Source organism: Uloborus diversus, chromosome 9, assembly GCF_026930045.1.
Source record: "Uloborus diversus isolate 005 chromosome 9, Udiv.v.3.1, whole genome shotgun sequence".
NCBI lineage: Eukaryota > Metazoa > Arthropoda > Arachnida > Araneae > Uloboridae > Uloborus > Uloborus diversus.
Genome location: NC_072739.1, coordinates 73,502,998 through 73,515,041, shown reverse-complemented (window position 1 = coordinate 73,515,041; position 12,044 = coordinate 73,502,998). Strand labels below are relative to the sequence as shown.

The following is a 12,044-nucleotide window of genomic DNA, read 5'->3' as shown; positions in this document are numbered from 1 at the left end:
GAGCTCAAGCAATATGGTTCCGACAAATAAGATTATGCTGTGTGTTATGCGGATAAATAAAATTTAAAATAATTCACCCAAGAGTTGCAAGAAAATCAAGTGAAATAAAATTTTTCAACTCAGATTTAGAGCAAGCAGCTCAAAACGTTACAGGAAAGAAAAAGTTTGACAGCAAAAAGGGGGAAAAAAAAAGGTGAAATTTAGGTGCAATAATATAGTGTTTGAATTTCACAAACAAAAAATTTAAAGCATTATCTTAAGACTGCTATATTACTGGACCTATACCAATAATTGCATTATCGAAATTACTTATAAAATATTATTAACTATATATTCTTATTAAATTCAAGTGTGGTAAGACATTATGATTAAGATTGTGCTGACATTGTGATTAAGACTTAAGAACAACTACATTGAATTGTGATGTAGACAGCAACTTAGAAAATGGCTCACAAATGATTTTTTTTACTCTGGGAATTAATTAAAAATAGCTGATGCATGTCACATAGAATAACAGCCTGCTTTTCAAAAAAAAAAAAGCACAACAAATTAACATTTTTGTAAACATTTTTTTTTTTTTAAATTGTTTTGACAACACAATAATATGCCTGAAATCGATTTAATGTGTTAATTTTGTACTTCATGATTCCATAATAATACTTTATTATTTATATAACCATATCAACATTTTGTCAACTTTAATTTTTCCATGTAAATTTAAATAGTTCTTAAAACTAAATTACAGCTAAACTTGCTAATAATAAGCCCTGATAAAACAAGAAACCGGTTATCTCGGAAATCAGAAAGATTTGGTGATACAGTGTTTAGTCTTTGTACGCATAACTGGTTTCAACGAGCAAACCCCCTTTAAAGAGAGCAATATTTGAGTGATTGATAAAATTTTCATTGACTTCTAGCATAGTGATGTGGCATAAACTCTTAGCACATGTAACAATGGCAGTTTTTCTTTTAATTTGTGGAGTAGCAAGGCATTTAAAAATTTCATATTTGCTGACGTCAATGTTATCACTTACTAGATACAATAGCCGCTCGTTATACCGCTCCTTCGGATATATCGCTCTTTTTTTACTGTCTCCCGAAATATTAAAGCCAAAAAAAAAAAAAAAAAACTTGCATTTAGTTTCATTTGTGAAAAAAAAAAAAATTATATTAATTTGAATTTTTGGCGTCTTGAATTCAAATTATGTTTTTCGCAATCACGAGCGTGTGTGTGTATGAATGCGTGTGTGTGTTTGTGTAGGCGCATGTGTGTGTGTATGTATGCATGTGTGTGCGTGTTGTGTATGCAGTGCTGTGTGTGTAGGCGTTCGTGTGTGTGTGTATGTAGGCATATGTGTTTGTGCGTGTGTGTGTAGGAGTGTGTGTTTGTGCCTGTGCGCAGGCATGAGTGTGTGTAGGCGCGTGTGTGTAGGATATGGACGCAACCTGGAGACGGTTTTCGCAAGAGGAACAGCATCGTGAGGCCGGTTGAAGCGACGGTGGTGCTGGCAGAGGGTGCTGGTGGAAAAATAAAATCAGAGTAACATCAAAAACAGTCAAGTGAGAACAATAAGCAATCCTGATTGCTTAATAAAAAAAGATATTACACTCAGAGAAAAGGTCTCTTTCTTCTTTATTTGGTCAATAAACAAAACAAACGTGCTCCTATTCTTCTGAATTAGCAGGAAAAGCAGCAGCAATTCCGGGTCCTGCATACGTACAGAATATTTCCGTTTAAGATGGTTTGTAAACTACTTGATACCTTATTTTACATTGATGCTAAGTTTTTTACAATGAGTGAGAGACAGCAGGCTGGTGTCATACTAGTTCAAGTACAAAAAGCGTTTAGTACAGAAAAGATTTGTGCTTGGATTTACAAATCGGGACTTGTATAAAAGAAAAGAAGAATGATCTGGACGGGCGAAAGTGTTTTCTGGAAACAATCTGGTTACTTTTACTTTTTACATCCTTTCTACAGCAAATCAAAGAGATTAGAAAGTCTATTGGGAAAAAGAGGGTAATGGAATGTTCACTCTTATCTTGCGGTAGTTACGAAAGATCATCACACATCATTTGATGTTTGTACCTTTCTGAGGCTAAAATTTTCATAAATTTTATTCTTGTTTAAATTTTAATATGTGTGATAGAACATTTGCGAACTACATTAAAACAATTTGAAAATCATGCCAAAAAGAGCCAATGCTAATTTGCTTGTATGTTGGATGGATAAATATTTTTAATGACCTTGGTTATATCTCGCTTTTTCTTTATCCTTCGACAAACGCAATGTAACGAGGGGTGTACGTACTTACGAGGATATTGATATTGTAGCTCAAATTTAAGCTAATGCAAATTAAAAAAAAAACAATGAATGTGACAACAATAACAACAAATGTCAAGAATTTAAAGCTGAACCACCTTCATTGCAATCAACGATTTCTGATGTGCAGAAAAACGTCTAACATTTTATAAAGCTGAGGTGCAAAATGACAATCCTTGACCTTGAATAATACTCGTAAAGAAAGAACAAGAGAAAGGAAGAATAAAACAATTCAAAGCAATCAACCAACTTCGTTGGAGCTGTGGGGAAATAAAAAAACAAGCAAAGCAAATATGTATGAATTTTTATGATCACCTCCCTTCTCCCATTTTTATGAGCAGTCAGTTATAAAGAGTTAATGAGTTCGACTGACCAATATTATCAGCAAAATCACTTCAATACTACACTGGAATTTAAGAAGTAGAACTAGTTCATGCTTTATCAGCAATTATTAACACAATTATTCGAATGGGTCTAATAACATGAGACACCACTGTAACTTCTGCTGCTGCCAACTGTAGCCTTAAACAGTATAACCCCACTTTAATGATGGGCGAGGGAATGGAAAAAGTTTTCTTTAAATCAAGTAGCATAGACATTCATGAGGTCAAATGTGTACCAGTGAAATATATCATTAAAGTGAAGAAACTGTTAAATCAGGTACAGTTAAACCGAAGTTATACTGTAGTTATTAAATTAATTTTAAGGTACACTGTGACTTTATGCTTCAATAAATAATTTTGCTTGATATTATATATGCATTTAAATTAACTTTCTAATTTGCTTTTGATAATTTCCTTTACTTGAACTTTTCTTGGCCATTGATGGTTTGAGCAAAATCTTTAGAGAAAAAGGAATTCAATCTCATTTTGTTTGTCCAATCCAAGAAGCTTCAGAGCAAACAATGAATAAACATAAAAACTGGCAGTATACAGGCAGCATTACCTTGTGATTTAGCTCTCGGAGGATAAGTGGCTCTCCATCTTCATCCAAGTTCTCATATGTATGACTGTCAATGACCCTCAGCTGCTGTTCGAATAGGGATGACACAGCTTTGTGCACCAGGACATATTGTTCCTGAAAATGGATAGAAGATGATATGAAGCCTCACCTTTCTCATTGTGGAGAGGGATAGAGAGAGAGAAAGATTCAAGAGAGAGATAAAGGAAAAGGCCCACCTTTGTCTGGACCATTGCAATCCTCTGTCTTCGCATGTCTGCAATCACATTAAACAAGTTGAAATGCTTGGTCAATTTCTGCCAAAGAAAAAAAGGTATCTTATTTTATATTCACTTTAGAAACATTTTGCCATGATAAACATTTCATGATAAAATATAATCCAGAAACATTTTTTACAAAAGAGTTTTGTCATGCATGCTACACAAAAACTAATGAGCTCAAATCCACAAAAGTTGTAAAATGTATTAGCAATAAAAATACTCTAAGCTCCAAAAATTTCAGGCCTCTAAAGTAATGAAATTTTCAGCAAGCTTAGCCTAAACAGGGTAATTTGTTTCAAAAAACTGCCCTGGACTCCTTTAGTCGAGGGATCCTAGATCCTCAGGATAGGAAATTCAAAATTTGCACAAGTGTAGGTTAGTTTCAAAAGCATAGATATATATGCAAAATTTCATTAAAATCAGAAATGGTCGGGAGGAAAACACTAGGTCACTTGACATGGAATGATCCACCTATGCTGTGGAGCTTCTGCATCAAAACAGCAATTTTATTTTGCTATTGTTTTAGACTGTTTTAGCAATAGCAATTTTGTAACATAATATATCTGAAAAGATGGTTCAGCAGATTTGAGTCTCTTGACAAAAATAAAAGTAAAAAGTCTTTTGACTGATAAAGGGTAGGTACTTACCCCCATCCTCATGAGACCCCAAACAAAATCAATGGCACAGATGGTTCCGGTGCGACCACAACCAGCACTAAAAGAAGAAAGATTTTAAATAATTAGAGACGTACCGAGTAGCACTTTGGCCGAGTAGCCGAGTACCGAGTACTCGGCCTTTCATTACTCGGCCGAGTACCGAGTTACCGAGTACTCGGCCTTTCACTACTCGGCTGAGTTACCAAGTACTAATCACGTTTTAAGAAGGACCACCGACACACGTGATGAATTTTGAACTTATTGGAATAGTTGTATAGACCTCCTTGTATATATAATAGTTTTTAAAACTAAATTCCTGCTGAAATTTAACTACGCATTATTTAAAAAAATTTGTTTATGTCAAAAATTTTACAAAAAAGTTATATTTAAAATTAAAAATACATAAATAAAAGGTATGAATCAAGTTGGAATTAAAACAAATTATACCAATTATAGTTATAGTCTGCCAAAAATAAATAATTTTTAAAAGCAAATAAAACAAATGTGTTGGAACACTGCAGACACGTGTTTCTGCGATATAAGGAACGTCTTTTTCAGTGCATAAAATGTGAGCTAAAGAATGTAAAGACATTTGACAAAAGAATCCGACTTTTGTCGGATGCCTTTAAAGCCACGAGCTCACACTTTGTGCATTGAAAAAGGAATTCCTTGTAATGCTATAATACATGTCTGTAATGTGCTTTTAACGTTGTTTTATTTCCTTTTATTTTTTAAGCAAAGGTATTTTTATAATTCTTATAACTAATTTTTGTTTGTAGCAAAAATCCATTTTTAATATAAAAATTTCATATTTTCTATACTTACTTTTTTTGCCCAATTTTTAAGAAATAAGTTTTATTTACTTTGGGGACATTAAAATAGAGATTTATTCCATTGAAGCATTACAAACTTCATTATTCTCAAAATTTAAATTTGACTTCTATAAATGATTGCAGAATATTATATATGCTTGCACTTTTTTATAAATTTTAATATCTGTCTTGGACAATATTCAATTTTTTGCAACTACTCGGTATTGGCCGAGTATCGGATCAAAATTTGGCCGAGTACCGAGTACTCGGCAAATTGGCCGAGTAGGCCGAGTACCGAGTAGTTACCGAGTACTCGGTACGTCTCTATAAATAATCACAGAAAAAATTAATTTATCTTTGTTTTCAAAGGGATCATGAGTGTTTTTGACAATATGCAGTGGGAACAAAATGAAAGAGCAGCTTCTGGCGAAGAATACTGCATAGAAAATCTATGAACTATGAAAAATAGGAAGAAAAGAAAAATCACCATTGGTTACTTTTAATGTATTAATATTTTTTTCTTTAATTGAAACATTTAAAGAGAAATACATCCAACAGATTGTTCTCTATAACTTATAGTGCACAACAAAGTATTCTTTTAATAAATTGCCTGATTGAAGCTAAAAATACTTTTAAAATCTAGCTGGTAATTTTTAATAAAATCACAATGACAAAGCATGTTGCATGAATTCATTCATGCAACATAATTAGTGTATTCCATTTTGGGTTGAAAGAAAATATGATTACCTTGAGATTAAATTATGTGAAAGCAGGGCTAGTGATTTTTTCAAGTTATTATTAAATTACATTTGTAAAAATACATGATATTTTTAACTGTATAAAAAGCATTATGTTTTAAGTTACTTTCATGGGAGTCGAATTTTTTAACAGGTTCAGAACGATAAAAACATTTGAATGTACAAGGCATTATTGAAATCACATTTAATGTTTGAGAAATGAAGAATAATAACACACTCCAACTGCAGAAATCTGCCTTTTCTGGGGGGGGGGGGGGGAGGGGGGGGGTCCTGATTCTTGGAAAGAAGGGCACACCTCCCTCCCACTACTGGAAAGCAATCTGAATTAATAGATTTTATGCAGCTAACTATTAAAATTAGGTCATTTTTTCAATAATATTAAGAATCAGCAAAGAAATGATTTGTGGTGTGTTATAAGAAGTGGTTTAGTTTTAAATATTCTAATTTAAAACTAAAAGATTAGTTTTTTCGTAATCAAATAAGTTTTTAACAAAAGAGTCTTATTTTCCCACAGCCATATTAATGAATAAAGAAATGTAATTCTGTTCTGTATTTCATTTCTGAAGAATAACGGTAATACAGCTGGATTCTAGGAAACTAATTAGTTCTAAAGTCAAAATCATACATACAAACAGATGGGCAGAGACCTATAGCTTAGCCGATTCAAGCTGAAGTTGTAAATACAACATATTTTATGATTATAGCAACACATTCTGAAACTACAAAGAAAAGAAATTCAAATGATTTTAATCATTTCTTCATTTTTAAACAACTTGGTTTGCATTGTAATTTTAATCAAGCTGATTTAAACCAACTAAACCTGTTTAAGAGGGGAAAATTTTGCTCAAAATCCTCTAACGCAAGTGTCTTTTTTTTCGCTCATTTTATTTAACTGTCAAAAACTTTTGATATCCTGAGTATGTAGTCGTCTTGGTCATAGGCCATTAAGTGGTTACTTGTACTTATTTATTGAGTTTGGTTGGAGAAAACCATTTTTCACAGATTATACAAAGCTTATTTTTGAAACCGAATATTTTTAACATCAATGAATTGGTTGTATTCAATACAGACAAGATTAATTTTGAAACAATCCCGATAATATATAAGATTTTGCTTCTACGTTATCTTTTCATCAAATCTCAAATCTTCAATCAACATTTCGAACATACAAATAATCATTTTGAACTAGGATGTAAGCTGAATTCAAAAGTTCCTTAGCAAAAAAGCTAAAACTGAAAAAATGTTTAAATAGTATGCTAAAATGTTGAAGGTTAATGAATCTATACCTCTTTAAATTCCTCATTGTGTTTCATCTGCAGTGAAAACTAAACTCACAACTCAGCTATGAGATCTTTAAAGAAATAAATACACAGGAGTTGATATTTTTTTCTTATTTTTCATTTGAAATAAAAAATTTAGAATCATGCTTATCATTGACTAAATGCAAGCTTGCTTAAAAGAACGTTGCAAGTCTCCTCTTGCAAATGATGCATTTATTAAAGGAACTTAATAGTAATTTAATTATCTTTGCTGAGATTCATAATAAAATTAAGATTAATGTCGCTACTGTTTGATCCCCCTATCTGTTTTTTTTTTTTTTTTTTTTGAGCAAAAAAAGCAAAATTTTATTTTTCTTCACTTTTGCAATACAGACGACATTTTCGCATTTTTTGCAAAATAGCGATTGTAGTGGAAACCCTGCTTTAAATTGATTTCAATGAAGTTAGAATCTTAAAGGATTGTACTTTTTTGAATAGTGGGTATGGAGGAAACAAATTACAGCAACAATACAGAAGAAAGGAAAATCTTCCTCACCTGCAGTGCACTAGGATAGGAACGGCCTCAGAGGCTTGACAGTCTCTCATCAGGCGTACCAGTTCTAGAATAGGTTGGACAGAACGTGGTACTCCGTGGTCCGGCCAGGTTGTGTAATGAAATTGACACAGAACACGCTCCTCCCCTTCCCATCGAGCACGCAAGGTGCGTACCAAGAAATCTGGGCACACCTGGCGCCACTTTACCTGGGAAAGATAAAAATGTTCACTCTAACTGCTTTTTTTCAAACTAGTCAAAATTGATCAAGTTTGTGAGTAAAAATTTTTCTGTCAAGAACTTATTACTTTATAGAACAAATCATGGGCTAAAAACTACAAATAGATAACTACAAATTTGGCAAAATAGAATACTTCACTTTTGCTAAAGCTTTTTGTCCGAAACAGGACACATTACTCTATACTTCTAATTCAAAGTGCTAGTCGTAGTATTCATGCCCAGAAATGAAACAAGGTATATACGGCTCAGTTAAAAACAAAAGAAAAGTATAGACTTTGTAGTGTCTCTGAAAAAAAAAATCAGGACGCTTATATTATTCTTCAACATGTGTAGCATATTTACACATGTATTCATATATATAGTACTTTGGTTGCGTTCGACGAACCTCACCTGTTAACCGGTGAGTAACCAGTTACTAACTGCAGCATTCTATGATCAACCGGTTACCGCATCGGTTACCAATCTAAGCTGTTGATTGGAGCACGTGATCATTAGCTGTCACGTGATTAACTAACCGGGCGCTACCGGTCGTGCTCGTCGAACGCAAGCTTTGTATTACCTCCACGTATCAATGAAAGGTGCTATTTGATAAATTTAATAAGGTCTTTGGATAGAAAAGAAGACATTGGAAATACTACAAAAAACTGAAAATACTGCAGGGATAACACCTCCAGGGTACATGAGGAAAGTTTACTCTCTCGATAAAAAGTACTTCATTGAGCATCATATGTGATATTTTATATTAGGGGCATTCCACGGTATTTTTGACATTTATGTAGAGTCCGTAACGTGACCTTTTTTGCAATAACTTTTTAATTTACTGCTTGATTAGCATATTATTTTATTTTGATCTTTTCCTACCAACACACCAGCTCAAAATAAAATAATTTGCAAATCAAACGGTAAATTAAAAAGTTATGGCAAAAAAATGTCACGTTAAGGACTCTACATAATGTCAAAAATACCGTGGAATGCCCCATTATTAAAAAACTCTTTTTTCAATCATATTTTTCACCAATTCAATATTTTTTGAGAGAAAAAAAGAGGTACTGGAAATATTACACCATAATTACAAGTGAGGGGGAAAATGGTAGTAAGAATCCAGCAGTCCTAAATAATCAGCAAAATAACCCTTTTAACATTATCTAATTATCTGAAGGGGAAAAAACACCCTAACAAAATACAATATAGAGTACAATTTAACACTAGAAAGACGGAAGCGGTCATTTTGACCGCAAACGATTTTCAAATGCTCATATTTGCTGCGTTTAATTTTCAAACTCTTTTTCCTTCATTGAATTTTCCTAACTATTTATTAAGATTTTACAACAGTAATTTTTTTCCTTTTAGGATTATTATTATAGTCGCTATAAATGTTTATACCTAGACAGACTGACTATGGTCATTTTGACCGCTAAGTGAACCTTTCTTTATGCATCCGTTTTCTTCTTTTTTCGCTTATCAGTTGTGTGTACTATGGACTATTGTTAGTTGTCAGGGTGAGTAATGTTCTTTTGAGCTTGAGTAGTACCTGTTGGTCAGGTTTAATTCTTTGAAGTGTTAGGAAAATGCGAAACACCTGCTGGTTGCATGGTTTCAGTTTTTTGCTATCTGCACAGGGGGCAAAGTTGGGAAAGGTAAATTTGAAAAGCATGTGACTGGACACGTGAAATTACTTTGGGTCTAAAAAGAAGTAAATATAAACAGGTAAATTACAAAAATGTTTGCTGGAATTGTTTTGTGCACCAAAACATGTGCTTTGCTTGAAGCATTGACGCTTATTTTCTTCGGTGATAATGAAGTGCTCAGTCACATAATTATCTTCATGATGTCGAGATGAACCGTTGACAAGCAAAACTTATAGAAACATTAACTCCTGAAACTGTTGCAGATTTATATCTAAAACAGATTATGGTTTGAATGAACAGTCTGACTTATCTGAAGAGAAATATATTTCTAGCGATGAGAATAGTTTGCTTTCATGAGATTATTGCGAATATTTTTCGGAGCCTAGATTTGCAGAAAAGGATTGTTCTTCTGAGTTAGAATGAGAAGAAATCTCGCTAATAAAAACTGATGCTCAAAATTTAAAAAGTAGTGAAAGAAAGAGTGAAAAGGGTCCGATGCCGAAAAAAAGGAGAAAATTTCAAAAACAGAACTCCTATTTCTTCAATTTCCTCCAAGTCATCCCCACTGATCAATTTTGCTGCATATAAATAAGTACCTCAGGAAAAAGATTAAAATAGTGTGAAATTAAATTATACGGAACTAAAACTACGAGCATTTGTTCTAACTTCCAAACAAAAAACTGTTAATGACTAATATACAGGTGACGTGATAACATAAGTATTTCGAAATACTGTAAAGATAGTAATGTACGGTATCTTGCGTTATTAAGATATTTTTTAAATAACACATGCATGGTTGATTATAGTACTTGTTAGTTATTACATGCTAAGAAAATTTCCTCTTTTTTGTACAAATTTCCTCTTTCTCAATGCCAATTGTGTAAAGCATGTGTATTTCACTTGATCGAACGTAAAATAAAAAAAAGCTATCTGAGACTTATTTGCAGACTATATTAGGATTAGATTGTTAAATTAAACTTTGATATTATGATTCAAATCTTTTCTATGGCTGAAAATCCCGAAAGGAGGAAATTTCTATTATTTTAAGTATGGCGGTCAAAGTGACCGCTGCTCGTCTTTCTAGGTATACGAAAAACGCCGTCTTTCTAGTGTTAAAAGAAAACCTCAAGATTTTTAAAAGATTAGCATTTTTATTAAAAAAAATTCTGGCTTTCAATAATTTACAATAGCTTAAATTTGAGGAGGATTAAAATAACAAATAAAATAAGTTCATTTAACATCGCATATATTGAAATAACTTCCACCTTTTAAAAACTTGAGACATATTTGGGATGCAAAAGGATCTAAATCTCAAACCAAAAAACAAAAATATTGTTTATTTCTTGTCACCACATATTTAATATCAGGTGTATATTCAGAGAATGATAAAGCGGTGCTATTGAATGCATATCGTTCGTTTGGAAAAAGAATGCCACAATACGAAATTTTTAATTTTTTTTTTCGCTTATAGGCCTTCAAAAACCATTATCTTTGGAAAATAACGACAGATTTTTTGTTTGAATATTGACCACCGGAGAACACAGCAAATTTACTTACCTTAATGCAAATTGCCTGAAGAGTTCAACGAAAAACGCATTCCCGGTAAAATTTCATTTCTTCGTATTGTTGCACTCTTCTTCCAAATGAGCGATATAATTTGCTCATTACATAATTTGTATGATATGCACAAACATAAAAGTTCTACTCGTCTATGCAAATTAGAATTAGTTTTTCTTTTTTAAAGGGAAAATTAAAGTAAATGTTTTATAATGAGCAAAGAATGAAAAATAAAGATAAGATAATTAGCACTCACAAACTCCACACTAATGTTTCCATATTGTTTCTTCTCTTCATCTGTGGGCCAGTAACATTCACATTTATACTGGAAAACAAAACAATACATGATTACTTTCGGTTATCACAAAATAAATAAACATGCTTGCATTTGCACCATGACTCTGTCAATTTGCAAAAATGGGTCACACACTTCCATTTTGGCAAATTTCTTTCACATTCATTACATAAAATATGACATTAAAAAAGTCGGTATAAAATATCACAACCCATATTTTCACCAATTTTATTGTAAAATGTTTTCTTTAAAAAATATTTTGCATATTAAAACATGACTAATTTATTTCTTAACTACTATAATATGCTCTAGAGTGTGTACCTTGTTCTCCAATTCCCTACCTTTCATTGTGAAGCCTTAGAAATGCCATATAGAACAGCAGAAAAGATGAGTTAGTTCTCGGGTGACAACGACAAAACAGATCACCTTCCCAGGAAAGGTTCAGGTTAGGGCCGAATTTAGCTCCATGCCACCCCTAGGCAGAATTGAAATCTGCCACCCCCCTCCCCCCTACAAGAAACAAAAACTAAAAAACATGCAAAAAAGTGTTCTCGAAATTTAAACTGTCAAGTTTATGAAGAAATGATGACGTTTCATTCAGGGGCGTTCAATGGGAGGTCACAGCGATCTCCCAAAAAATTCCTTATTTGGCAAATTTTTCTGACGATTCGGAAAATTTGGAGACAATATTGCAACATACTCTTTTTTCTTCTTTTAAAGCTTTAAAATTGTTTTTTTAATGATAC

General features: G+C 32.6%; 1 protein-coding gene across 1 annotated transcript in view; it reads right to left on the bottom strand.

Moving 5' to 3' along the window:
* Positions 1 to 12,044, bottom strand: part of LOC129230317 (uncharacterized) — a 71,632-nt gene that overhangs the window by 43,524 nt on the left and 16,064 nt on the right. The window contains exons 5-9 of the mRNA XM_054864716.1: positions 11,260 to 11,328; positions 7,582 to 7,787; positions 4,188 to 4,254; positions 3,499 to 3,576; positions 3,266 to 3,397 (exon numbers count right to left, since the gene is read on the bottom strand). Of these exons, the coding sequence (XP_054720691.1) occupies positions 3,266 to 3,397; positions 3,499 to 3,576; positions 4,188 to 4,254; positions 7,582 to 7,787; positions 11,260 to 11,328 (552 nt within the window). The remainder of the gene's footprint in view (positions 1 to 3,265; positions 3,398 to 3,498; positions 3,577 to 4,187; positions 4,255 to 7,581; positions 7,788 to 11,259; positions 11,329 to 12,044) is intronic.